We start from the raw sequence: 25790 nt of genomic DNA, 5'->3' as shown, positions 1-25790 counted from the left end.
TCTGCTAATCAACAGTCCAACCTCCTGCTGGAAGCAGGACCTTAGAGGAGGTTACCCAGGGCCCTGTCAAGCCAAGCCTTCACTGTTTCCAGCAAGAGCAATTCCATCATTTCTCTGGGCAACCTATTCCAACAGTAAAAAATTATCCACCATGAGAACAATTATTCTTGAATGCAGACAGAATTTCCCCTGGAGCTACTTGTATCCATTGCTTCTTGTCCTGTCAACGCGCATCCTTGTGAAGAGAGTATCTCCTCTGTAACGATCTTTGAGATACTGGAAGACTGACTAAATCACCCTTGTCTTCTCCAGGCTGAATAAATCCACATCCTTCACCCTTTCTTCATATGTCATGTTCTCCAACACTTCAGACAGCTCTGTGGCACTCCAGTGGACCCTCAGCCATTTTTAACGATCCCTGAATTGTGGGAATCAAAAACTGGACACAGTTTTCCAAATGTGGCTTAACGAGTGACAAGTAGGGTCTGAAATACACTTCCTGTTCTTTTACCAGAAAGCCAGATTTAAATCCAAGAAATCCTTAAATAGAGCCTTACCCATCTAATTCAGCTGTCTCTACATAGCAGAGACTGTTTGGTTCTGAGCTGGATAGCAGCAAAATATCAGCCTAGAAAAACAAATAAATAAGCACCAAATAAATCCAAGTCAAGATTTGCACAGAACTCTGTAGAAAGATAATACAAATATATCCAAAGCACTTACAGGAACGAAAGTATTTTTCTTCAGACGAATGATATCACCAACTTTAATATCTTTCCATTTTGTGTTTTTGAACCTAATATCAAGATAGTTTAATAATTATTACTGTTTAATCTAGAACACTATGCACTCTGTAAATCTTGAAATACTGAACATCCCTTAGTACAAAATCATTACGTCTTGGTAAGGTGCGCTTTTTCTTTTTGGAAACTGCAATTTAGTTGGGGGCCTGTAACATAGAAGTTAACCTACCTCTTCTCTTCCCTCTTCACCTATATACGAATCTCTGTCCCCCTCTCCAAAGAAGTTGCTTCTAGCACTGATTTAGTGCCACAGAATCAAGTTTAAATTACTCCTTTGGGCAATTCTCTTCCATTTGCAATTAGGTTTTCACACAGATGGCAGAGAACAAAAAGCTGAACTTTCCCTATCATCTATGGTTTAAGATCTGTGATGAAACTCAGTAACAAGGCAACAAACATTACTTACAAAGTCATGAAGGGAACAGTACAAACCTTCTATCCCTGATGACTTCGCATGTCCTGTTATTCACCTCGTTGTCCATCCTGTGACGAGCCTGAAAACCAGGAGCAGAGAATGTACTCCCTACTGTGTATCACAATTAAAGAAATGAACTACACTCTTTTCTTTTGCTTTTTGTACTAACAAAACATGTTTCTTACAATGTCATCCACCAGGTCTTTGACCGCAGTTATTCCCAGCACCAAGAGTAAGGGCACCAGTGTTGTATACCAAGACAGGGTAGTTATTTGGGGGATCGACTACAAAAGACAAATAAAATCAGTTCAGTACAGGATTATCAATCAAGCTCAATTCAGAAACACTTAATAGTGATCTGACTATAACATAAGAAAGAAAACCAACACATCAGAGAGAGAGCTTTAAAGCAGGTTGTGAAGATGAACAAAGCTCTTGGGGCAGAGCTTGACCGTGCTGCCCTGCTTCAGCATCAGCTTCTCTTTGACAGTTGTAGCTGCTCGTATGTTCTGTTGGCGCGCCTGACTCACGAGGGGCACTTAAGGCCACCATGTTTTACAGAGTAAAAGAAACATCTTTTTGCCATGAAATTCATGAACTCTGCAAGTAGCTCATCCTAGCTATTATAAAGCTAGGGCAGGGCTGTTCCAGATTTCTGTTACGATGGGCTTAGTTTCTGTAGTAGTTCAGACATTGGCTCTTACAAAGTACCCTGCCACTTCCTGATAGGATAGCGCTGAACTGTGTCATAAGTATTATTCAGCTCAGTAGACTGGCACCTCAAATTTACTTCACAGTCAGTATTCTGTCTTTCTTACCTGCAAAATGAGAAGAACAAGGAAATAGAAGTTGGCTGCTCTCTTAAACTGTTCAAACAGATTCAGTGGTAAAAAAGTGATCGGGTTGTACTTGTACGTCTTAATTGCATTTCCCTGTTGGAGAAAACCAACTGCTATTCACAAGAGCAGATTCCTCTTACATTACAAATGTACAAGGCCTGTTTTTAAGTAAAGCGTTTTACTAGGGAGATCTTCCCTATGAACTTTGTTAGGGTTGTACCTTTCCTCACCATCTTAACGATACAAGGCAAAAAAAGGTCTGTTTCACCGACATTAACACACCCCAAGAGGCAGCTCAGACTGCAGCTAAATGCATAGTATCGCTATGAGGGATATAATTGGTCTCATGCATCAAACTAGAAATAATGAATCCAGGTACAAAGGACTGTTAATTAGACTTACTCAGGAGGGACAATGTCAGATCCAGCAAAAGTTAACTCTCACGAGTGCCAGTCCCTACCTAGTCCAAGCATAAAGGATTTCCATTTGAATAGCTCTAGTTGCAGCAGTTTTACTATTAAATGTTCATACTCGTGGATGAGATAATCTCAACTGCCTCATGTCTGCGAGGCAGGCACCTCAGCAGGTACAAGGGAGCCACATGAGCCAATGCTTCATAGACGAAGCCAGACAGTCCACATGTAACCCCGCAGTCCGAGCCTCCGTCACTCACAACCACATCCAAGCACCATACCTTTACTACTTTGAAAAGTTAAAAAAGAAGAGGAAAAAAAAATTCAACCTTTTGTCTTGATAAAGGAGATAAAAATGTCTCCTTTATCATAATCAGGTGGATTTAGACACAATTTAAATGACTAGACATTCCCACATGTCTATTTTTAAGACTGTCCCAGTCTAGGTTAACAGGGATATTGCTTAATACTACCCTGAGACTTGCTATGTGAAAGATGACACCTATGCGGACCTCTGCAACAGCCCTAGTTGAGCAGATAAAATTCAGAATTTGGACTGACCACACCTGACTTCTAATTCTCTATCTCATCTTAAACTTGTCTCTTGACACCTTGTTTTTCCATATACAAACCCCAAACCAGTTATACTTCCTCATCTTTGATGGAAATCCTAAGGATGTGTTAATTGTGGCTTTTACACTAACCAGCAGGGGTTGGAAAGATCTTACTGAGATTAAGAAAGTATTCACCCTCACCCTGACAAGTACTATTAGCACATAATTGAGATAACCAGAACTTACTGCATATTTGCTTTTTTTGAAGCACAGAAATATTGTTCTCTTAAACTGTGGCTGTTCGTAGAAGCATTCATCATTTGCTTTAACTTGCCAGCTGCAGTCTGGAAGAGACAAGGCAAAAAGGGTCAGCAACTGATTGCTGTAAACACGAGGGAACAAATCTGCCAGTTTCAGGTTTTCCCGTAAATGCCATCTTTTAAAGGTACTTTCAATTGAAACAAGACTGGTACCTGCTTTCTAGTACCTAGTCTAAAAAAAGGTTTTCACAAAGTTTCCAGGTTATTTGTCTTTATTAACAATTAAAATATAACCTGAGGTAGGAAGAAGTGGTGATTAATAATTCGGAAGTTTTATGAGAAATGGAAAACCTATCAGAGTAACATTTATCCATGCTAAATCCCTTTCTTTCCCCTCTTTTGGTTTGCTTCTGTTACACCTGTGAAGCGGTAAGCACCCGAAACAGAGTTTCTCAGTCTTTCTAGAAATGAAAAGGTCCACTCAACCTTGGAAAACAATTATTTCATATAACCATACCGTGCAATGGTTTTCATTTACAACCATTAAAAAGTAAACATTTGAAGTGCTCGTTGTATTTCCTCAGCCATCAATTTTGTTCCTGAGTTTTCAAGCAATCAAACATGAATTGCATTTCGCAGTAAAATTTAACAAAGCTAAACAAGCAGTGCCTGCAATAGCCTTCTGAAGTTTTGGTCTGTAAGCTGATAAAACTGCTTACAACGCAGCTTCAGCAGCCTTGCCTCCTGTCACCTTCAGTATTTAGCATTTAAAAGCTGGCTCGACGTACAGCCTCCCTACAGAAAAGGTTTCTAGAAGACTCACTAACAAGCCATCCATCTCCACCTTACGGTCCCTACCGTTACTCTAAGTCCTACAAAGCCCATTTTTAAAGGGGGTTCATCCAGCACACACGTAACTTTTGGCTGGCTGCTATTTACTGCCAGAATGCCTCCTGCTGACAAGTTGTTCTTCATGCCCCCTCTTTCACAAGCTACCTCTTTCCCTCAGCTCCCTTTGCTGCCCTCAAGCCTGCATCACCACCAGCCCTACTAATCCTGCCACCCCCACCCACACATCCAAGAAACTCCCTGCTGAACTCACTCCGAAAGCACTCCTGTGAGTCAGCTCTGCCTGCCTGGGACGGATGAGGCAGACAGTATTTTGAAATTCAGCTTTCCTGACTCATCAGCCAAGCATCTCTCCCTTTTCTCCAACCCACAGTAACTGTCCTTAACGGGTGCTCTCTGGGGTTCCGTGGGATTCTGGTGACCCAAGGGCACCCAGCAGTGCGCAGCATGGATGGGGTGAAACTCCCAGAGGCAGAGGTGTGGGGTGGGGACTGGCACCCGCTGGCAGGGACCCTGGGGAAGCCGGTGTGAAGGCCCTCTTGGGCTGCTCAGAGGGCCACAGTCGTGTCTGGTAAGGCCAGCTTGGACTCAAAAGCTCCAATCCAGACACAAAGCCCTTTTTTTTCCCACCCAACACATAAAGCAAGTTCTCATTTGACATATCCGGGATCTTCACGGTGACCATACAACTCTCCCTTCCAGCATACTGGCTGAGAGACGAGAAGAAAGTAGAGAAATATTTATCTTGCTGTGGCACTTATATTTAAGATTGCTTAAATGGAAACACACAGCAGATGGTGAAGATACACTGTGCATCCCGGTCAGGGCTTACATGGAAGTGCTGCGCGTCACAGGGTTTTAGCTGCCTAAGTAAAATGTAAATAAAATTGACAAAAAAGTTACCAGAGGACCAGGTTTTGGTTTAAAAGAAGACAAGCATTACTGAAGTGCATGAATTGAGAAAGTTACAAACGACAGAACTGAAGAAAACTGTAAACGTGTCGACAAGAACATTTCTCCACATTCACAAAAACATTGCAGTGTTGATAAAACCTTAGCACCCCAGATGGAAAATGGGCAAATTAGGTCTTAAATAAAACCTACAGGTAGGAAGCTCCCCAAAATCACCTTAAACTGCTTAAAATTGATATTATTACCTGATATTTGGGAAGCTACATCAGTAATTCATCATCTTTAAAGGAACATATCAAGAAAATTGTCGAGGGAAAAAGTAAGAAGCAAAAAGGATGACATTTTTGTAGCACTACCTGAATATAATTAGCTGCTGAACCAGTCGGCAGATTCTACAAATTCTCCAACTTATGCCAAAAAAATATCTATTAACCAGAAAAAGCAGGCAAAAAGGAGTTAAACAAACGAACAAAAAAAAAAAAAAAGGGGGGGGGGGTTTAAAGAGGGGGGAAAAAAAAAAAGTCTGACAAAGTTTGTCAACTGCTTACAAGCTCTACAATTAGAGTATTGGCCTCCCAAGCCTGCATGGTAACATCCCTTACCTCCTTCAAGGTTTTGCCCTAGCTCGGAGTTCAAAGGAACTCTGCCATGTCCATAGCTCTAGTCCATATTTTGAGTAATAATTTGGGTCACTGTATAGACAGCAGAGATTTGTGGTTACACTGAACTAGCGGGACTACCAGCCCTTTGGAGGGCAGGATCAAAACTCATCTCCCTGCTTTCAGATTCTCTCCAGTTCACCAGGATACAGAAAAAGGCACCTGTATACTTCACAAAAGAAAGTAAAAGTGCAGGAGATTCTGGTTTAGTTTTGTTTCTCTCTTTTTTCTTTTTCTTGTGCTTATACTAGTCCACTAAGTAAACCTGTGGTTGATGGTATACTGTGTCTATGAAATAAAATATCTGGATAAAATAAGAGGGGCTGGCGGGGGGAGAGAGCAACAGTCACGAGAGATGAGACCTCAAGAAAATACAATGGATGGTGAGAGGCTAAGAAAACTGTTTATTCTGTACACTATGTTACCTCAGTCACTGTAAAAAAGCCCAAAACTAAAGATGTGATAGGTGGCTATAGAATGAAAACATGCAATAGGTGGTTATAAAATGAGAGGTGATCAACTGTTCCCTATTGCCACACAAACAGGAAGAAACCTATATATTAAACAGGCGCTAGTCAAACAAAACGTACTCGCACTGCAACACTGAAAAAGAAAAGGTACTTAAAAGGTACTTAGGGGGATTACAGACTTTCCTTGGACAGAGGTTAAGAACAGGTATGTCTAAAACATGTCAGAGAGGTTCCTCCCGTTTCTGTTCCGATGCTGGGGGCAGCACAGAGACTGCACTTGACAGGCTTCTTTGAACTCCTACTCACATTACCTTCCTGTGACTCAAACTTCGGCAAATAAAGAAAATCGTGAGGCTACAAAATTAGCACTGAAGCTGGAATCTCATCTGTGCAAGACTTAGAAAGCACAAATACACGCAAACCTACTGACTAAACACAGAAGCTTGGCTTATGCTGGTTCACGTTTCCAGATGGTGGGGAAGACAAGTATTTGAAGTTCTGTTCGAGCAGTTCTCAGACCACAGGCTGTGTACACCTAGGGCCTGCCTTAATTAAGGCAAGGTCACCATGCATATCATTAGCCTTACGCAACAAGCAGTGGCACAGAACCCTGGTGGCAGATTGGAACGGAGCTGATTTTTGTTTTGACATTTGTTAAGCTGAGTTGCCACCAATTACTGCTCCACAGATTCAGGTAAGTCATTCTAAATACTATCTAATGAATAAGCACAAAAATCAAATCGATCCTTGCAAGGCTCAGCCTCTGTATTCAGGATCCTTCGCTATCCAAATCAAGTTTGTCATAACGTTACCTTTTTTCAACGGCTCTCGGTTCTCCTCGGCGTCTCTGTTGCTTTGGTTTTCTCCTGGTTCGACCGCAGGCTGCCTACTGTCCAACTCATCCTCTGTTTCATCATCACTGTACGGCATCACCTCATCATTAGGCTGGGAATCCTCGTCAAAGGTGGTCTCCGAATCCCTTTCTGAGATCATGCTGCTAGCGCCCAGCGAGCATTTTATAAAAGACAGGGAAAGGAGTTAACACAGCAAGCGCTGGAAACGACGTCACTGGAATTTTACTCCGTTGATGCCGGTCACCCAACCCCACATTTGAAGCCAGTTTCCCTGGGACGGCGTAGAGCACGGGCTCGGTTTTCAAGCCCAGACCAAAGTCACAAGGCAGCTATTTTCCCAGCAAGTCCTTCATTACCGTTCTGCTGTGTAATTAATCACACGTGCTCACACGACGGGCCGAGGAACGCCCTGGGCTCGTGACGCAGCACACCTCGAGTGGGAGGCAGGAATTAGGGAGCCCAGGAGCACCCGACTCCCCGCGGCCGCTGCACCGTCCCTGCGGAGCCGCAGGAGCCAAGGCCCCGCTCGGCCCCGGCGCCATCCGGGGCTCGGGTCACGCAGCCGCTCCTCCAGCCCCGGCTGCCCAGTCCCACCACACAACCCGCCCTCCCCTCCCCTCCCCTAAGATCCCACATCTCAGTGTCCAAACACCAGCTTGTAACTAATCTGTGGTTCAAGACAGACCAGTCGGTTGAAGCTGTGATGTGTGCGCGCCTGCCTCTGCCTGGAGCTCTTCCGAAAGCGCACGTGCTCCCTAACCCTCAAACAACAGCGCATCATCTCTCGAACTGGGACCTCCACTTTTCAGAAAGATTATTTAAATTCACTGTTGTGACTTGGGCTGCTGCAGTTGGCTGTGATCTCAGACAGGAGCAAGACACGCAACAGGGCATCCCAGCCTCCTCCAGCACCTTTAGATCACTGAGACAGTTGCTACAGCTGAGGCTATCTGCTGCAGCAGACAGCGTCCGATTAACTGCTTGTGAACAAAACCCAGGAACCAGCTACTCGTGTGCAGCTCCCCGCCAGCCAACACCCACACATAACCACCTGCGTGATTCCTAGGTGCCCCTCATCTACATTTGGCCAGTTAGTCGCCTTGCTGGGTGTCCTGGCATTTTAATAACTGAGCTGGCACAAGGGTTCGGGCCATCCTGATGAGCGCATCCTGTTCATTTCTAACCATGCAGTACCCAAATTTGTTGTACCGAAGCTTAAATTGCACTTTTTTCTGCAGGTCAACCCTTCCAAACAGGTTCTGTCCCACCTGTGCTAGGCACCGTAACAACTCCAAGAAAATTAAAAACTGTGAGGAGAGGAGGGGGCTCCATCACCTCAGCCACTTCTGCCAGGGCCCCGAGGACACCAATAAACCTCCCTGGCCCCGACCAGCCTCGCCCCGGCCACCATCTCGGGGTCTGTCCTGCTCGCCTTGGGAGCCCTGGGAGCCCTGTCCGCTTGCTTTCCCATGGGGAGCAGCCCTGCTCCTGCTGCTCCATGGCAGCTTCCAAATGAAACCAAGTTAAAGGATCGCTGAAGCCCAGTAACATAACTTGCACAGCAGCTAGCTACCAGGTACCCGTCAGTTGACCCACCTCACAAAAAGAGCCTGGTGCTGTGAGGGAAGGCCAGTGCCACCCTACACCCCGTATGCTGTTGCTAACAAAACCAGCCATCACTGGGGCTGACACCAAACCCTGTTGACATCCACGTTAGTTTCTATTTTTGCAAAGCCGAATTGTCTCCCATCCTTAATATCTCTTATAAGAGAGATATAAATATTCCATGAGCACTTAATATGCTACTCAAATGACCTGACTGTTGGCTGGGAGCTCAAAGCACGCAGCGCTCCTGAGCCGCAGCACTGCAGTGCTTGCCCAGCACACAGGCTAATGTTTCAGGACTGCCAGCTTACAAAATAAACCAAACCCACCAGGTATCGTATGAATGCACAGTTTGATTTGATATGAATTAATACAACTTCTCACAAGACCCACGTAAGCTGTTACAGGCTGCTCACTGATGCAATTAGCCAGGAGTAAGACAGCCAGTCACTAACACAGTTGTGGAACCTGAAACTTTTGTGAAAAGATCATTTGTTTTCCTAAAGAGCCTTGGAGTTAGGGAATTCACCTCAAGATGCAGGAGATTCAAGCTCAAACTCAGGCACCTGAATACCTCACGAGTTTATTTCTCGCCTTTTTACCCCTTTTGTTCTTTCTCACCTACCACCCCATCCCCCTAAAATCTCACATTTCACCTGATGTAGAAAGGAGGAAAAGTATTAACCAGAAACCCGAACCAAAAATTTATCTCCAGAGCAACCTACTCATTAATAACTCGGGGGCTCACACTGGGGCTCAGGGACCCACATTGGGGCTCGGGGGCCCACACTGGGGCTCAGGGACCCACATGGGGGCTCGGGGGCCCACACTGGGGCTCAGGGACCCGCACTGGGGCTCGGGGGCCCACACTGGGGCTCGGGGGCCCACACTGGGGCTCAGGGACCCACACTGGGGCTCGGGGACCCACATGGGGGCTCGGGGGCCCACACTGGGGCTCAGGGACCCACGTCAGGGCTCGGGGGCCCACACTGGGGCTCGGGGGCCCACACTGGGGCTCGGGGGCCCACACTGGGGCTCGGGGGCCCACACTGGGGCTCGGGGGCCCGCAGGTTACAGCAAGGCTTCGCTCCCTCGGCAAGCCAGGCGGGCGCTGCTGAATCCAGTATTAGTCTTGCCTCTTAACAACCCTGCAAACTCCAACTTGCTGAGCAATGCTTACAGCCAACACAAACACTGACTTTTCCCAAGGTTTTCTTCTGTCTGAAGAGGTCTATGGACAATTCTGCCCTTAGCCATCAAAGCCTTTGCTCTGCAAGCAAGCCAGGGTCAGGCTCTTCAGCCATGTCTACTCTGGAGTTTACAGATACTTAGTTACACTGAATGTTTGTTCAGGCAGAAATTCCTTGTTCTCAATCCCAAATGGTTTGAACGTTAGACAAAATCCTTTTAGAGCAGGACATAACGCTCAATTCCTCTTTGAAATATGTAAAGTGTACATGACTGACAGAAGTCCTACAGCAGTCAAGAACTCTGCCCTGCTCATACCTTACGTGGGGAGCACTGGAGGGAAAGAGTTGAAGATCCTTACATGCACAGTCCTCAAAACCAAAAGCACCAGAGGATCTTTGAATTGCTCTCACTCTAAAGACAAACAAAACACGCTCATACCCCTGGCACACAGAGATTCAGCCTTTAGTCTATTAATCTTTACTCATTAACTGATTAATGATTAATGAACTAATTAATCATGCAAAGGGTTATAGGTCAGAGAAACACCGCATTTGTTTTCTGTCGCAGATGCATAGCTAAATGGAAATACCTAAAATATAAACAGAAGCAATGGGAATGACAATGCAATGGTTTGTTGGGGGGAAGTTCAAATTAATTGTATTGACGTTACCTCCTCCAAGAGCTAACCTGCCAACTGGAAAACCCCGCCAACGGAGGCGAGTCATTAACTGCTACCCCGCAGGCGGCACAACTCCGTCCGCGGAGCTGTTCCGTGCTGCCGGCAGCGGCCCCGTCGTTTCTGCAAAAGGCAGCGCCATCACACGCGTCCCAGCGGTTTCAGGCAGCACCCACTAACCCCGGCACCACGAAAGGCAGGGGGCACCACCCCTGCACCCCAAGCCCTCCTGGCTAACGCCCCGGGAGGCCGCAGTCTGCTGGGAAGCATCGCTGGCTGCCGGCTCGGTCGGTGCCCGGCCCTCGGGGACCCGCAGCGGCCGGGGGGCCACGCTGGCCAGGAGACGGCAGGAAGGCACCCGCAGTCGGGAGGGAGCACTGACCTGTCCTGGGGCGGAGCGCCAGGGAGCCCTCCGGTGACAGGGTGACAAGCTGGGTTACAGTTAAGTTTCCTGACACCTCGTCTGCGTGGAAAGGGGCGAGCTGGGACGTCAAAGCGATGTCAGAAGTTCAGAGGAAGGTGGAGAGTGATCGTGAGGTGAAAGAGGAGACGGGAGGAACAACGGCATGGAGCAGCGGAGATGCCAACTAATACTGAGCCATGGAAAGAGAGGATGGAAAGAGAGGAGAGCGCCCATCCACCGGCACCCGGATGCGGGATGGACCCGACGGGAACCAGAGGTGAACGGAGCGTGCCAGGAGGAGAGGTGGCTGCAGCCGAATTTTGCAGCAGTCACTATTCTGAGGAGGAAAAAAGAACCACGGTTTAAAAATTTAAAAAAAAAAAAAAAAAAACCAAACTAAAAATTCTATGCCGTGCAGCATTCAGGAGAAACAAACTATTTATGAACAATGTTGAAATAAAATAAAATAGTCCATTCTTCAAAGGACCCACTCTCGGAAGACAGACAGTTCCTTATGTTTGTGTGCGCTGCTTATGTTCAGACTTGAGCTGGTATAAGAATTGCTTACAAAACGGTCTTTGAAGTAAGGCAAAAAAAGGGTTTGGTTTGCTGGAGCCGGGGGTAAAACTGTTTCAAACAAGCTCCCACCTGCTTTTTCTGCTTCACAATAATATAAGCAGATATTAGCATGGCTTTTACAGATCTTGTATTGAATGGACTAATAAAGAATTCTACAAATAAACAGGCTTTAGAAGTTTCTCTGAAGGCATCGTCTCTCATATCAAGCTTAGGCTCAACCAGTAATTAGTAACATTTGAACACATGCAGTGGGAAAGAAAAATAACTAGCAAAACAAAATCCCAAAACAAGAAAAGCTGCCCAGTTCCTCTCAGAAACAGGACGAGCATTTTGTAAAATGAGATCTACTAGACTACACGTAATGCAAGAAGGATCCTGCTGCCCAGGGATCGAGTTATGTATTTTCAAGGGCAGCAAATGCCATCCCACCAGGAGAGTTACACGTAAGTAAGGTTCCTGAATTCTGAAGTAACTTCTAATGCTGTCAAAATTTATAAAGAGAGCTTTTGGTGCCTGTGGAAACAGTTCTTGGAGGACCTGAGATGGAACAACACAGTAGTTACACAGTACTTGATAAAATACTCAAAGAAGTCTTAAAACAGTTGGCTCTCGGTTGCATGGTCCTTACTTTCTAGTTCCTGACTTGAAGACAGGGGGTTTCACTACACTTCAGGTAAGTCACAAAAGCAGAAACCCTTACATTAAGCAAAACTTCAGGCTAGAGAAAGCATTGGAAGAAACCAGGAGGTTTCCCCAACAGCTCCGTAGCCACTACCTCCGCAGGCAGCCACGGGTCCCAGGCAGCCTCCGGGCACGGGCATGCAGGGCTCTGGCCTGGCTCGCCAGAGCCACACGAGCAGCATCCCCCTCGGCGGGGCTGGGCTCGGCTCCCAGCCGGGCGGGCGCGCTTCCCGGGCCGGCGGCTCCCGGGTCTGGCACTGCGGGCTAACGGTCTCCTTGGCTGAGAAACTGAGGCTGATCCGACAGCAGGGTCGGTGAATGGGGAGGGAAAGGAGATGAAAGAGTATTAGACACAAGTTTAATTATACCTGCCTGAGTTTATTTACTAAAAGGGCAGAAAACTCAGGTGCAAATTCCACAGGGCTTTGGTCACAGTGTCTGCCCATGACTCAGGGAGAGGACCAGCTAACTGGGAATAACTTAAACCTTGTAAAAAAGCATTTACTGCATTTGTTTGAAGGCAGTAAACAACGACGAAAAAATCTTACTCTAAACTCTCCTCTGGAGAGTCACTGCATACGACACTGTTGCAAGAACTTGGGGTCCCAGGGAGCAGAACTGTAATGCTGCAAATCAGGTAACTCACTCACAGTGGCCCTAAAACAAAGTTACAGGTCCATCTAGAACAAGGCAGATGTATAGTAAAAGAATTTAAATGCTATTACATTTGTTATTTATTGTGGATATAAAAACCTTCAGTGTGAAGCAGAACAAGCCCAACAACCACATACCTGTCAGTCGTCAGTCCCTTCACAAGGTGTGAGCAGCCTACAACCTGCCACTGTCTCCTTAGCCCGTTGTTCTGCACAACTATCTCACCTGCTCATGCAGCACAACAATTTCTCAAACCTTGCCACAGACTGTTGCTTTAGAACATGACAACATCAATATTTGAAGCAAGAGCCATAAACCAAACTCAAGCAGTACAACAAGCAAGCTCAGAGAGACCTTTCTGAACTACTTTAGGTCTCTGGAGTTAAAATAGGACAAAGAAGCTACATCAAGATGTTGTACTGATATTGAACTATGTGTTTTAAGAAGTAAATAAAAGAAAAGCCTGGTCCTCAGATATTTTGGGTTTGTCCCCTGTTTCTTCACTGTAGAAAGATTACAAGAGCCATCACTACATATTAAAAAAAAAAGGCAAAACAAAACAAAAGCAAAAAAGAGGTAAATGCAAAGAAGCTCTGTGCCTCAGCATGCCACCGAACAAAGCCTTTCTTGGGCACCTGTTGAGAGGATGCCAAGAGGAAATCTGAACAGCAGCTGACTACTCACTGGCTTGGCAGGCAGAAGGCAAGTACTGAGCCTCCACAGCTGCACCGACTCAGCGTGTATTGAACCGTGATTGTTTGCGGGGCCCTGAACAACGTAATCCAAACGTAAAGCCGTCAGGCTTCATAGCGTTGCGAGACAAGGAAACACATTTTCCCAAACCAATAGGGAAATAGTCTTCTTCAATAAGACAGAAAAAACATAGCTATAAAACACAGTAACACCAATGCCCTATTCGATAAAATGAGAACATGTTTCAATCTCACTTGGGAAATTCCATGGAACATTTTAAAGCCAGTACTCTACTCCGAGCTCCATCAACAAACTACTCAAATGCTACTTGCTTTCCTTGCCAGCAGGAAGTGTTGCCACACAGTAACAATGAAAAACAAAAAAATTATTCTGAAATTTCTCCACCAAGTAAATTTCCATGTTCACCAATTTGCATGTTTTTGAAAGCTTTCCTATACCTACAGATTTATTTCTTTACTCTGTGTTACTTGAGAAAGAAATGTTGAAAAACAAAACCTACTCACAGGATGACTGAATATGCACTTCCAAAACTGCAGCTAGAATAATACCATGTCTAATATTAATCTCTGGGGTGGGGAGCTCCCCCCAAGGGTTTTCTAGCAGATGCACAATTACTCCAATTACGTTTTCCCCTAAGAGACAGAGGTAATTATTCTGCCATCCTCAGTTGTAACACACTGCTCGTCTTGCCAATAACTGAGATTATAAACTAAAAAGGGAGTATGAAACAAAGACAGTCTGTTAGGTAAATACAGCAACTGAACGGATGCTTGCAGGACTGCAATCCAAACAGCCAAAAAATACATCAGAGCCTACAGAGTACTTTGATGGCTTTGTCAAAGCAGACACCTGTATTTAAGAGACTGAAGTCCATACCCTGGCATATACCCCAATAGGATTAAGAATGCTTTTTCATCCATGGGCATGCGTTTAAAGAACAGCTCTAACGATGTTTGAGAACTGAAGTTTGTAATTAAAAAGAGAGCTCATGATCCACCCTTAGGTAAGGTTGCAGTTTTGTTTCTTTTAAAATAACCTGGTCCCCCATATCAAGTCCTGGGCAAGCAAAACAAAACCACCACTTCCTCAGGATCAGTTTATCCATCCGTTCTGACAATGCAGATATAAACCAAAGTATTTAATCCAGATGACCATGCTGTAAACCTGACTGTGGCAAATGGGCTCTGACACGGCACACCGCGACCCGACAGGGGTAATCCCCACTCCTCACACTACTAACAAAATCAGCAAAACTCCAAGGAACAGATACTGCTTCAGAAAAAGGAAGCTCTGCTTTACACAGCAAAGCAGGAGGTGTACAGAGGTGCATGCATTTTGTCTTAGGGCTAGCATTCTCAATCTAGACAGCAGTGGGCTTCAAACAGAATGAAAAAAAAACAGTCATCTTAACACTGGACAGAGACAGAGACAATGAGCAGCGCAATTCAAAGCATACAATTCATCCAGTCAACATGCAAAGATTTTTTTTTTTTTCACCTGGTGGCAGCAATTCACATGGCTATTTTTAGCTATTGCTATTTTTAGGGCATAAGAAAAACAATTCCCATGAGTTATGGCATGAATACATCCAATGCAGTTGCTTAAATCCAAGATGTCTTTATACCATGAAACACACAGAGAGAGGGGTAGTAAAATACATCAGCAGCCCAACTTCTCACCACACAAATTCTCAGAGGGTTCTGTAAACATCAGGGAGAAGACAAAATGCTACTAGTTTCATTTGTACAGTGAAATTACTACAGCCAAAAAAGTAGTTGCCACCTAACTTTCCACTGGCTGGTACAAACAACAAATGAGATAATAGCCGCAGGTGAGCATTACAGGATCTCCAGAAGAGCCGTTACCTTGGGACACTGCACAGCAGTCCATCTCCGAGCCTGATAATCACCAAATTGGTAACATGGGCTCAGTTAATGGTTCTACAGTTCTTGCTCGCTATTTAATCCTCACAAAACAGCAGTCAGAACCGAAGTCCTTCGATGGTGGGATATTGCATTTCTAGTCTCACTTCAGTGATCCCAGCCAAATGCCCTAATAGAGTATCGTCCTTCATTAAAAATGTATTAATCAACTAATCTACCCGTAACAAGAGCTTCTACAAGGAAACAGGCAAATAATAGAACTAGATTTGCTTCAAAAATCTAAGACACGTATTACTCAAAACAGGTATGAAATTTTACTGGTAACAAGTGTTTGGACAGGCAGATAGAAGCGCCTTCTGAACAACTCAAACCTTCCAGCTAATCTTTGCGACGTTTTAAGAAAAAAAAAAAAAAGTAGTTACTCAAAATAGCATGAATCGGCACAAATGGGCCAAGGAAATAACCTTCATCGCAAACACTACTAAGCTTCAGTTAGATTGCCATACAAATTACAGGCTTTAAGCTCATCAATTTATATAGCTACTTCATATGAAGCAGTTATATTTACTTCACTGAATGACTACTTTCAAATAATTGACCCCCAAAATTACATCTTCTAGGGGAACAATTTCTATCAGTCATTTGTTCTCAAACACACTGACTTTTGTACGCGTCCTTACAGTTTGCCATGACCACGGTAAAGCCCAGCTCTTGCACTGCCTTGGGGAAAGGCAACCTCAAGAGTTTAGGTAACTATTTTAAGCCAGCTGTGACTGGAGGCACACTCTTGCTCACCTGAGGCAGTCTCCATCAGGTACCACCAATGCAGTACATTAGAAGTGGGGGGAAACTGAATCCTGAAGTTGAAGTCTCAACGCCTCTAGGCCAACCAAGAACACTCTGCACTGGGCAAAAAAAACCATAGCTTGTAACTCAGAACGTACCATGTAGCGTGTGTGCCCTTTAGGATCATCCTAAGTGCTCCCAGTGACTGGGAAATGGCATGGCTTGGTGCCTGGCACAAGTGATGAGCAGACTCTGCCCAGACATCGTGGGCAACGAGGTTCCTGGCAGCTGCCGCAGAGGCACAGCCCGGTTCCCAGCACTGCTGCGGGGAAACAGGACTGCCCAACGCTTGCACCACGCAGTGCAAACGGGTCAGCTTACAGCCAAACTGCTCCAGTGGAAAGACAGCAGAGCTGAGGAAATAAGCACGACTTTGCTCGTCTGTCAGAGCTCCCACGGCTCAACAGTTCCACCTACAGTAAAGACATTCTGGGTCAGGCACACTTTTCTGCAATAAGTACGCTCGAACCACGCCCCAGAGAGTGAGCTAATCAAAACCAGGGTAGTAAGGAAACAGACTCCTGACCCTACACACCTTCTTCACTGCACTGTGACCCTGGGGAAAGTTCCTAACATGAGGTGACTCAGAGGTCCCACCGAAAAAGGTTCAAATTCAAGTGATTAAAATATGGCTACAGATAAAATGCTCGTGGCGAAGTAGTGTACCTACAAATCCTGGGACACCAGAACACACGTCATAGCTGACGAGCCCGAGATCCTCGCCACACAACAGAACCACAAAAGATTCACACAGCACTTTTGGAGACTCAGGCTATCGCTGCCACGTGAGAAATCCTTGGGGAACCTGTTTTGTAAGCAACAGGTCCCAAATGAGTCAGCCTGGTTGTAGCATTGATTGCTGTTGTTCACCTAGTCCCAAGTTTTATACACGTATGCATGTACAAATACGCACACATACGATTTTTATATATAAAGTATATACATTTGGTTCAATATAGTACCTCATCTCACAAAAAACTTTTATAAAAAAGGTTGTTTCAAGCAGTTTGTGACCACAAATTGTGCAGAGGCTACTTAGAATTTAGTCTGAATAGCAGGGGTTCATTTCACTTTCCATAAGCATTGGCATCGTAAAGTTAGCATCTCGTTGTATCTATTGATTAGAAGTAATGCATCTTGCACAATCTGTACACTAACAGAGAACGAGCAATAACGTCAGCATTAATATTCACCCGAGGAAGAAGACCTGAAGATGGTTAAATTCTAGTTAATATTGATGTCTCCTCATCTCCCATTATCACCAACCCTGAAATTTTAGCGCCAGGATACAAATCTGGGAACACCACAGAGCAGACAACTGATGGAGAGCCGCATGTACACAGCTACATGCTAAGGCACCGTAAGCCCACAGTGCCTCACTCAAAACTTTAATGTTATGTTTATCAACTCGCCCATATTTGAAGCGGGAAGAGAGAAGAGCCATAGCTGTGCAGAATAAGGATGCTGGAGAAATGAAGACATAAGCAAACTTGTTTACATCGTGGGAAGTAGCAGTGCAAACTGCTTTGGCAAAACGTGGGCTACCATAGAACGGTTTGGGTTGGAAGGTGCAAGAACGAGGCTACCCTGCCACAAAGAAATGCCTTGGCACAGTCCTGGGAGACAGGTACGATGTCTCCTTCAGCTTCTACTGCAACGGCAAACACCCCCCCCAGCCTCGTGCGATGGACTGAGAGCAACCACTCATCAACAAAGGCGTTTCCATCAAGATGTTTCAGCTATACCTTTTTAACTGTGAGGATCAAGGACTTACCGAACTGGACTACTTCCAGCTCCAAGAGATTTTTACACACAGCCAACCCTATAATCTCCACAGATCTTTCTTTTACAAGGAACCAACTCCAGTCCTCCTTGGAGGCCACACTGACACTAATTACCTGCACCATCAGGAGGTAAACACCAGTGTAAAATTGGTACACTTTGGTACCACCACGCTCTGTGAAATCCTACTTCCTCCAAAAGCCCTTCTTTTCAAACTTAGCTGAAGGGAAGTGACAGCTTCTCCAGTGAACATAGAGAAGACCCAGCCAAACAAGCTGAGGCACCAAAACCCTGAAACCCCCAGCAGAGAGGTGAGGAAAGAGGGAGCACTGGTGACAGATGTCCAAGGCCAATCTTGGGGAAAAAAAAAGGCAAGGAAGACGGGGAAAAAAAAAAAAAAAAGCATAGTATCAGCAGGAGAAAATGGAAACACTGGGGACACCAGCATCCAAATGCCTTCACTCCTAAGCTTCCCATCTCAGTTCTGCATGATTGCACCAACTGAAGAAAAGCACCTCATTTGAAAAACAAAACAACACGCCTTCCTCAGAGGGAGCACTAGAATTAAACTAGTGGCCATTGCCTACTCACCAACATAGCCACCTGTTAAAATGTTAAGATTGCTATGTATGAAAATGAGTATGAAGGACATTCCAATGTAAGTGAATTGATCACTATGAACCAACAAGACTATGCAAGGAAGAGATTAACTAGTCACCAACAATTTAACAGCAAATAACAATGAAGAGAGACCCATAGCCTACAGTCCAAGTTGCCTGAGGCTAAGCAAGGATGGTTGAAGATGGGCCTCTTGCAGAAACAAAATAATAATTCTACCCATTATCTGCACTAGGTTTTTTCATTAACAGATATGCAGACTTTCCATCATTTAAAGTCCAAGTCAAGACAAGTTATCTTTGCAGAGGATAATAAAGTTGGTAACCTTTGTTCAAGCTGTAGGTTCGAGTGTACTCTGAAGGGGTTTCAACCTGCCTTTTACAGAGATTGTTACGCTGCCCCCCGAGGTTCATGTTATAAAACAGCCTATCTTTGTTTTAATAAAGGAAAAAATAATTATTTTTGTGCACATATGAACGGCACTGTTTGGTGTGGAAGATTTCTGGAACTTTAAATAGGGTTATTTTCCTAGATATTACCCTCCCCCATCATTTTTAACTGTAAAATTAAAGGTTACTTCCTGCTAATAAAGGCTGGAGATTACAGAGCAATACACCTTTTCTGTGAGCATCTAAAATTGACACCAAAGGTATTTTCCTGAACTGGCCTTTACCCGACGCAGTTTGTGACGGAACCCAGGAACTGCCTTACAGCCGTGGCCTGACGTGCTGGTGCCGTCAGCGCAGAGACCCCCCGCCGCGCACGAGGAATCCCCTCTCCCGGGCTCTAAATTAGGCTCCATCTGTAAGGAAACCAGGTTAAAAAAGGGTTTCTTGGCTGACTTCCACCCCATAAGTCTACCTGCGCGCAGTAACAGAAGCAAATTTCTTTTAGGCAAATAGTGAAACTAACTCGCCTTGCAAAGGTTTCTTAACAAAAACAGAGATTTCTGGTCAGTTCTCCAAACCCTTCCATGCTACCTCCTCTCAGGCAGAATGTCACTTTTGCAACGGACCTGGTTCTTTCATGGATTTGTTTCCTGCTTTCTCTACACTGCTTATTCTTCCCCACTTTTTTTTTTTCCTCTCTCAGATGTTGCTTTTGTTTCACATCTCCCAGTGCATAACTATACACCATTTTGTAAATAAAAGCATCCGTGAACTTTCTGAAATTGTCCATCCCTATCGTCAAATTAAAAATACATTTCTAATTTATATAAGAACACGTCAGGAAAACACACACAGCACTAAACACACCACTACATGTTACAGAATAATTGTGTAAGCTTGCCAAAAAGCAAAGGTGCAGCAGCAGTGCTCTGTCACAGAGTACAGCATCTTCAAAGCTGAGTTGAGAGCTCAGGCACCATCAGTCGCCTAGGGATATAATGAGAACCATGTTCTTCACCCCTGACAAGTACAGAAACACAGAGAGGTTAAGTGATTTGCCCAAGGCCATACAGTAAGTCACAGACAGAACTAGGCTTAGGTTTCAGAAGCTCCTGGCTAATATCCTGCATTCGATTACGTCTACAAAAAGCATCTCATTGTTTAACAGAGGCCAGATAAAGGAAACAGCCAAGCAAGAACATCAAACCCCCTCACAATTAAAAGAAAATGAATCAAGCCCCTCCCCATATTTAAATACAGGTAGCACTTTATACACTCAGGCCCAACACGATTACCTATGCCATCAAAATAAAAGCCACAACAACAAAAGAACATGGAAAATAAGTTCTAGCTAATTTACATAGAGGGCTTCAATGCAAAGCGAGCAAGTGGCTTTTTGAATTCACCATCACAGGCTGCAAAGCAAGGGACTAGAACACTCACAGGCTGTCTCACAAAGCAAAATTAAATGAACGGTTTAGAAGTTGCCAAAAATAATCTTTACGATACCTAAAAGTTAACAGAAAAATACAAGTCGGGGACAGATACAAAAGCAACCACACTCTAATGTGAACATCATAACAGCAATGCAGAAGCTGAGAAGGAAAAACACAAAATGACCAAACACCACTTGACACCCGATCCAAATTTCGAAGACAAATAAAAACCCAGAAACAAACAGAAAATTGTGAGGAAATCTGAGCCAGTATGGACACTTATGCAGGGAGTTAAGCCCAAGGCCTCCAGCAGCAGCTACAGAGGTAGGGACCGTACAAGAACCAGGTTAGCTGCAAGTCCCACTGACTCGCCCAGGGCACTCTTGAGCCATTTACATCCAGACCCCCCACCACACACACACGGGATAAAAGACACCGCACTGTTACTCATTACCAGAAACTATTTATTGCCAGAAGTTCCCCGTACAGTATGCCTTCTTCAGTTTCAAAACGTTTCTGCTGACATTCAAGCCAGTGGTGAAATGCTCCATTAGCTGCCCCACTTAACACAGTTCCATTCAGACTCCAAGAGAAGGGATGCTATTTAAGCTATAGGCACAAAGCAGTAGGAAACATGATTGAGATACTGATTTTCTGGGGGGTCGAAAAACGCTCGTCACCTCCCAAGTGAGTGACCAACCTCACAAGTAACTTTTCCCGTATTTTCTGCTGCAGAATTATGCTCCGTAATACAGATGGCTATTACTGCTCTAAAGGCTGTATAAACATTGCCTGATGAGTAATCACACCACAACCATGAAACCTATTTTCCTCATTTATAGATACAGGGAGGGAGGGAAAAGAAAAAGAAGAACAGCCAGAAGCGGAGCAACTAGTCCAAGGCCACTAAAGCCTGTCAGTAAAACAGCGATATGGGCCAGAGCTCAGGCGCGTTTGCTCCCCGTGCCTTCCCTCCCAGCAAACAGCTACGCTTTCCTTAACGCACAGATTCCGACCGAGGAATAAATCCGGGGTAAATCTGACAACCAGCTGACGCACATCTTTTCGGGTGGAGGAGAGGAAGCCTCAAATCCCTGCGAGGGCGCGGATCGACGGTGCCGAAGCGCGCTGCCCCGCCGGGCGCCGAGCTGAGGGGATCCCCTCGTGTGTGCGACGCCGGGACGACACCCGGGGCAGCCCCGTGGGCGCCCGCCGGCCCCGCTCACCCACCCCACGGCCCCGCTCACCCACCCCACGGCCCCGCTCACCCACCCCACGGCCCCGCTCACCGCCCCACGGGCCCGCTCACCCCACCACGGCCCCGCTCACCGCCCCACGGCCCCGCTCACCGCCCCACGGCCCCGCTCACCCACCCCACGGCCCCGCTCACCGCCCCACGGCCCCGCTCACCCGCCCCACGGCCCCGCTCACCGCCCCACGGCCCCGCTCACCGCCCCACGGCCCCGCTCACCCGCCCCACGGGCCCCCCTCACCGCCCCACGGCCCCCGCTCACCGCCCCACGGGCCCCGCTCACCGCCCCACGGCCCCGCTCACCGCCCCACGGCCCCGCTCACCCGCCCCACGGCCCCGCTCACCCGCCCCACGGCCCCGCTCACCCGCCCCACGGGCCCGCTCACCGCCCCACGGGCCCGCTCACCGCCCCACGCCCCGCTCACCGCCCCACGGCCCCGCTCACCGCCCCACGGGCCCGCTCACCCGCCCCACGGCCCCGCTCACCGCCCCACGGCCCCGCTCACCGCCCCACGGCCCCGCTCACCGCCCCACGGGCCCGCTCACCACCCCACGGCCCCGCTCACCGCCCCACGGCCCCGCTCACCGCCCCACGGGCCCCGCTCACCGCCCCACGGCCCCGCTCACCCGCCCCACGGGCCCCGCTCACCCGCCCCACGGGCCCCGCTCACCGCCCCACGGCCCCGCTCACCCGCCCCACGGGCCCCGCTCACCCGCCCCACGGCCCCGCTCACCCGCCCCACGGCCCCGCTCACCGCCCCACGGCCCCGCTCACCCGCCCCACGGGCCCCGCTCACCCGCCCCACGGGCCCCGCTCACCGCCCCACGGCCCCGCTCACCCGCCCCACGGCCCCGCTCACCCGCCCCACGGGCCCCGCTCACCCGCCCCACGGCCCCGCTCACCCGCCCCACGGGCCCCGCTCACCCGCCCCACGGCCCCGCTCACCCACCCCACGGGCCCGCTCACCGCCCCACGGGCCCGCTCACCCGCCCCACGGCCCCGCTCACCGCCCCACGGCCCCGCTCACCGCCCCACGGCCCCGCTCACCCGCCCCACGGCCCCGCTCACCCGCCCCACGGCCCCGCTCACCGCCCCACGGCCCCGCTCACCGCCCCACGGGCCCGCTCACCGCCCCACGGCCCCGCTCACCCACCCCACGGCCCCGCTCACCGCCCCACGGCCCCGCTCACCCGCCCCACGGCCCCGCTCACCGCCCCACGGCCCCGCTCACCGCCCCACGGCCCCGCTCACCCGCCCCACGGGCCCCCCTCACCGCCCCACGGCCCCGCTCACCGCCCCACGGGCCCCGCTCACCGCCCCACGGCCCCGCTCACCGCCCCACGGCCCCGCTCACCCGCCCCACGGCCCCGCTCACCCGCCCCACGGCCCCGCTCACCCGCCCCACGGGCCCGCTCACCGCCCCACGGGCCCGCTCACCGCCCCACGCCCCGCTCACCGCCCCACGGCCCCGCTCACCGCCCCACGGGCCCGCTCACCCGCCCCACGGCCCCGCTCACCGCCCCACGGCCCCGCTCACCGCCCCACGGCCCCGCTCACCGCCCCACGGGCCCGCTCACCACCCCACGGCCCCGCTCACCGCCCCACGGCCCCGCTCACCGCCCCACGGGCCCCGCTCACCGCCCCACGGCCCCGCTCACCCGCCCCACGGGCCCCGCTCACCCGCCCCACGGGCCCCGCTCACCGCCCCACGGCCCCGCTCACCCGCCCCACGGGCCCCGCTCACCCGCCCCACGGCCCCGCTCACCCGCCCCACGGCCCCGCTCACCGCCCCACGGCCCCGCTCACCCGCCCCACGGGCCCCGCTCACCCGCCCCACGGGCCCCGCTCACCGCCCCACGGCCCCGCTCACCCGCCCCACGGCCCCGCTCACCCGCCCCACGGGCCCCGCTCACCCGCCCCACGGCCCCGCTCACCCGCCCCACGGGCCCCGCTCACCCGCCCCACGGCCCCGCTCACCCACCCCACGGGCCCGCTCACCGCCCCACGGGCCCGCTCACCCGCCCCACGGCCCCGCTCACCGCCCCACGGCCCCGCTCACCGCCCCACGGCCCCGCTCACCCGCCCCACGGCCCCGCTCACCCGCCCCACGGCCCCGCTCACCGCCCCACGGCCCCGCTCACCGCCCCACGGCCCCGCTCACCGCCCCACGGGCCCGCTCACCGCCCCACGGCCCCGCTCACCCACCCCACGGCCCCGCTCACCGCCCCACGGCCCCGCTCACCGCCCCACGGCCCCGCTCACCCACCCCACGGCCCCGCTCACCCGCCCCACGGGCCCCGCTCACCCGCCCCACGGCCCCGCTCACCGCCCCACGGCCCCGCTCACCGCCCCACGGCCCCGCTCACCCGCCCCACGGCCCCGCTCACCCACCCCACGGGCCCCGCTCACCCGCCCCACGGCCCCGCTCACCGCCCCACGGCCCCGCTCACCCGCCCCACGGCCCCGCTCACCGCCCCACGGCCCCGCTCACCGCCCCACGGCCCCGCTCACCCGCCCCACGGCCCCGCTCACCCACCCCACGGCCCCGCTCACCGCCCCACGGCCCCGCTCACCCACCCCACGGCCCCGCTCACCGCCCCACGGCCCCGCTCACCGCCCCACGGGCCCCACCACGCCGGCGGGCAGGCCGTCTCACCTGGCAGCAGGGCCCTCACGCCGCCCGCCTCGGCAGCCAGCCGCCCCGCCGTCCCCTGACGAAGCCGCTCGCCCCTGAATGAATATTTAATACTTTAAATATTCATGGCGCTACGGGACCTCCCCGGCCCGGTGGAAAAAAAAACCCGCTCCCCTGGGGCCCGGCCCCGCCCGCGCCGGCAGCCCCTGCGCCACCGCCGCCCTCACACCCCGCGCGCCGACCGGCGGGGCGCGGCGCTTCCGCGCTTCAAACCTCCCCACGGCGGCGGAACCAAACGGAAAAAAAAAAAAAACAAAAAAACAAACAAACACAAACCCCACCGGGCTCCGGATGAAAGCGGGCGATGCTCTGCGAAAGACAAGCGATCCGGGCCCGTCCCGGCTGGGGGAGCCGGGCGGCCCCCGCGTACCTGAGCGCGAGCCCCGGCCGGCGGCGGGAACCGGCCCCGCGGCCACCGAGTTTCGGCGGGAGGCGCCGCCGGGCCGCCCGGCTCGCGGCACCCCCCGCGGGCGCGGGTCCCGGCGCCGCTCGCTCAGGGCCCCCTCGCGCTTCCGACGGCCCCGCTGCCGCCCGGGAACCGCCGTCAGACCGGACGAACGGGTTCCCCCGGGTTGGCCGGGCCGGCCCCGCCGCGCAGCAGCTGAGGAGAGCAGGGGAGGGGCGGCCCCGGCCTGCCGGAGGGGAGGCGGCGGAGGGACCCCCCCGGGCCGGGCCCGCGGCTCCCGGGGTCGCGGCCGGGCCCGCCCCGGCAGGTGAGGGGCGGGAAGGGCCGCGGGGGGCCGGGCGCTGGCCCCACGCACACGCAGCGCGCCCGCCGTGGGCCCGCACAGCGCCCTCCCGTCTGCTGCGCCCAGGGTCCCCCCCGGCGTCGGGGAGGGCGGGGGGGGGCGCCGGGTCGCAGCCGGGGCCTCCCCGGCCTGGAGGGCAGCGAGCCGAGTCGTGAGGGGGAAATGTTGTTAGAGGCCGTAAGGAGCAAACAGAAGTCGCTGCTGTAGATAAAGAGACCGCGCCGCTCCCCTTCGGTGACGAGGCGCCGGGTCGGCAGCACCCACAACGCCATTGCGCCGTGCCGGTGTCGGTTCCGTCGCCCAAAGGTGCCACAAGCGCTTCTGGGGTTGGCGTGGGGCGACTGGCCGGCACCCACACTCTGGGGTTGGTGTGGGGCGACTGGCCGGCACCCACACCCTGGGGTTGGCGTGGGGCGACTGGCCAGCACCCACACTCTGGGGTTGGCGTGGGGCGATTTGCCAGCACCCACACTCTGGGGTTGGTGTGGGGCGACTGGCCAGCACCCACACTCTGGGGTTGGTGTGGGGCGACTCACCAGCACCCACACTCTGGGGTTGGCGTGGGGCGACTCACCAGCACCCACACTCTGGGGTTGGCGTGGGGCGAC

General features: G+C 50.8%; 1 protein-coding gene across 5 annotated transcripts in view; it reads right to left on the bottom strand.

Annotated features, from left to right (window-relative positions):
• The window catches only part of ATP8B1 (ATPase phospholipid transporting 8B1), a 44072-nt gene extending 19039 nt beyond the window's left edge, over positions 1–25033 (bottom strand). Inside the window, exons 1-10 of one of the 5 annotated variants that reach the window (XM_042804925.1) lie at positions 24715–25033; positions 24395–24468; positions 21458–21546; positions 6987–7168; positions 3271–3368; positions 2037–2150; positions 1404–1502; positions 1236–1297; positions 724–796; positions 558–628 (exon numbers count right to left, since the gene is read on the bottom strand). In XM_042804925.1, the coding sequence (XP_042660859.1) occupies positions 558–628; positions 724–796; positions 1236–1297; positions 1404–1502; positions 2037–2150; positions 3271–3368; positions 6987–7167 (698 nt within the window). In that variant the 5' untranslated portion in view covers position 7168; positions 21458–21546; positions 24395–24468; positions 24715–25033. Of the gene's footprint in view, positions 1–557; positions 629–723; positions 797–1235; positions 1298–1403; positions 1503–2036; positions 2151–3270; positions 3369–6986; positions 7169–10882; positions 10942–21457; positions 21547–24394; positions 24469–24709 lie in introns of those variants that run through there. The other 4 variants (XM_042804926.1, XM_042804927.1, XM_042804928.1 and 1 more) reach the window with 4 other exon arrangements.
• Positions 25034–25790: the final 757 nt, after the last annotated feature.

This window comes from Tyto alba, unplaced genomic scaffold (assembly GCF_018691265.1).
Source record: "Tyto alba isolate M040663 unplaced genomic scaffold, T.alba_DEE_v4.0 Super-Scaffold_42, whole genome shotgun sequence".
NCBI lineage: Eukaryota > Metazoa > Chordata > Aves > Strigiformes > Tytonidae > Tyto > Tyto alba.
This window is presented reverse-complemented; position numbering and strand designations above follow the sequence as displayed.